We start from the raw sequence: 2,192 nt of genomic DNA on the forward strand, positions 1-2,192 counted from the left end.
AAGGGTTCCCAGGATCGCTTCCAACTCTAAATTACTGCGATGCTTGGGGCTCCGGGGAGGTATTTTGCGGTAGTCAGAGTCCGAAGATCCTAGAATGTTGTTTGAGCTGGGGCTAAGGACAGGGGATTGAAAAGTCGAGGCGGTGGACCTGGCTTAAGATGAACAAGACTGGGAGACTTCCAACAGTTTCCTCCTCGACAAGCAGGTCACAGGACAATGTCTGGAGGACTTCTATCCCCCTTTCTTGTTTCTGCCACCCCCCACCCCCCCCCCCGCGCCTCCGCACTCTCTCTAGTCCGCCTTCCTGGCCCTCGTTCAGCCTGTTTTAGTTTAGAATCGCTGCCCAGTGGTCACTCAAGGCTGCTAACCTTTACTGTAAGGAATTAAGCTTCCAAGAGCATATCTAAGAAAGAGGGCGGAAGGAAAGGGACCGACTGCCTCCACGTGTCAGGACAGACCATGAAACACAAGCCAGAAGTCCAGCAAAACCAGCGCTGGTCTTTATTGAGGTGTCAGGGTAGAGTGGCAGGAGCACAGGCTAAGGACATGAAGGTCAGAGTTTCTCAGAGAGGAGGGGCTGGGTCCCTGAGCTAGGAGGAGGGCGGAGGGTGACTCAGGAGCTCATGAGACTTCAGGAAGTCCCTGTACTTGGCCAGGAAATGGTTGGCCAGAGTGTTCAGCTCTTGCCGAAGCTCCTGCAGAGCCTTGTCTCGCTCTTGGGGCTCCCCTGTCACCTGCCGCCTGTAATAGTTGATGTAGAAGTTCATCCAGTCCTCCACCACAGTCACCATGTCTTCTTCAGAGATGAGAGGATCATTGAAGACCTGGGGGGTTGCGGAGAGGCAGTTGGCAAGGGAGAATGTGGTCAGCAATGGGATTCAGGAATACCAGAATAGTGCCACAGCACCAACTCTCACATCCTCTTTCCTCTGCATTGTATCCCGTGTCTCTCATTGTTCCCATCAACTCCATCATTACTTCATCAGCTCCAATTATCCTCTGTTTTCTGCCCTCATCCTCCACTTCCCCGGCACCCCCCAGTCTCCAGGCCAGTCCTTTGAAACGGAAAGCCTGGACTCACCTGCTGATTCAGCAGAACACTGAACTCCTTCAGTCCTGCGGAAATGAGATCCGTATTGGCCTTAAGAAGAGCCATCTGCCTGGGTAGAGAAAAGGGTAGAATTTACATATCCGTTTCCCTCCTCACTGGGTATTTCCCCCAATCCGCTCCCTCCCCTTAAAAATCCCTCCTGCCCTGCGGGGCCACCTCCTTTCCAAAACCTTTCACATCCTGCCCTGCTCTGAGGTCACGACTTTCCCAGGTTGGGCTCACCTTCAGGTCTAACAGGCTATGTATGTCTCACCCACACTCTTGAGGGTGCGTGAATCTCTCTGTGCCAAGCTATAGATGTAGGCAAGGAGTCAAGTGTCAGCCTAAGATAGAAACGCCCTGCATCTAGGTCCTGAAGGAGGGTGATAGGTCATTCTGGGGAGGAGAAGAAGGGAGAGGCTTCCCTGAAGGTAGAAAGATAACAAGTCCAAAAAAAAAAAAAAAAACAGATAAATAAGGAAACCCAGGAAATGCGAGAGCCAAACCAGGGACATGTCCTTGCCTTTTGCCCCATATCTCAGTATCCAGGCTCGAAATGCTATGGAAATTGACGTTTACTGAGCCCTATTACATGACAGAGGCTTTTGTGTAATCACAACGATGTGATCGCAATGATTCTCCCAGTTCAGAGATGATGTATTAATAGCAGCTTGCATTACATTTATTCATTTGTGCCAAGCACTGTTTCAAACATGTATAAAATATTTATCCTATAAAATTTCTTTTTAGACACATTTTGCAGATAAGCCACCTGTAAGCGTGTGGACCGAACTCCACCACGCTGCGCTCCACAAGAACGGAGATAAATAGCCAGGCGTGGTGGCAGGCGCCTGTAGTCTCAGCTACTTGGGAGGCTGAGGTACGAGAATCGCTTGAACCCTGGAGGCAATGGTTGCACTGAGCCAAGATCACACCACAGCACTCCAGTCTGGGTGACAGGGAGAGACTCCATCTCAAAAAAAAAAAAAAAGAATGGAGATGCATTTGTCTTGTTCACTACCCTGTCAACAGGTACCCAATAAAGCAGAAATACTCTTTTTCTTCTGTTTAAATATTTTTCCTGGTATTTTCCATTTTCAGT

General features: G+C 49.6%; 1 protein-coding gene across 2 annotated transcripts; it reads right to left on the reverse strand.

The window, feature by feature from the left end:
• Nucleotides 1-477: 477 nt before the first annotated feature.
• AHSP (alpha hemoglobin stabilizing protein) lies at nucleotides 478-1,432 on the reverse strand. Of its 2 annotated transcripts, none has more exons than XM_003280472.3 (3): nucleotides 1,334-1,432; nucleotides 1,082-1,160; nucleotides 478-824 (listed from the first exon to the last, which is right to left on the reverse strand). In XM_003280472.3, exons 2-3 carry the CDS (start codon nucleotides 1,154-1,156, stop codon nucleotides 591-593), a joined length of 309 nt encoding a protein of 102 aa, XP_003280520.1. In that variant the 5' UTR covers nucleotides 1,157-1,160; nucleotides 1,334-1,432; the 3' UTR covers nucleotides 478-590. The 2 variants fall into 2 exon arrangements, with proteins under 2 accessions (XP_003280520.1, XP_012360721.1); XM_012505267.1 differs by having other exon boundaries at nucleotides 1,082-1,156; nucleotides 1,334-1,396.
• Nucleotides 1,433-2,192: the final 760 nt, after the last annotated feature.

The sequence above is a fragment of the Nomascus leucogenys genome, chromosome 2, assembly GCF_006542625.1.
Source record: "Nomascus leucogenys isolate Asia chromosome 2, Asia_NLE_v1, whole genome shotgun sequence".
Classification (NCBI taxonomy): Eukaryota; Metazoa; Chordata; class Mammalia; order Primates; family Hylobatidae; genus Nomascus; species Nomascus leucogenys.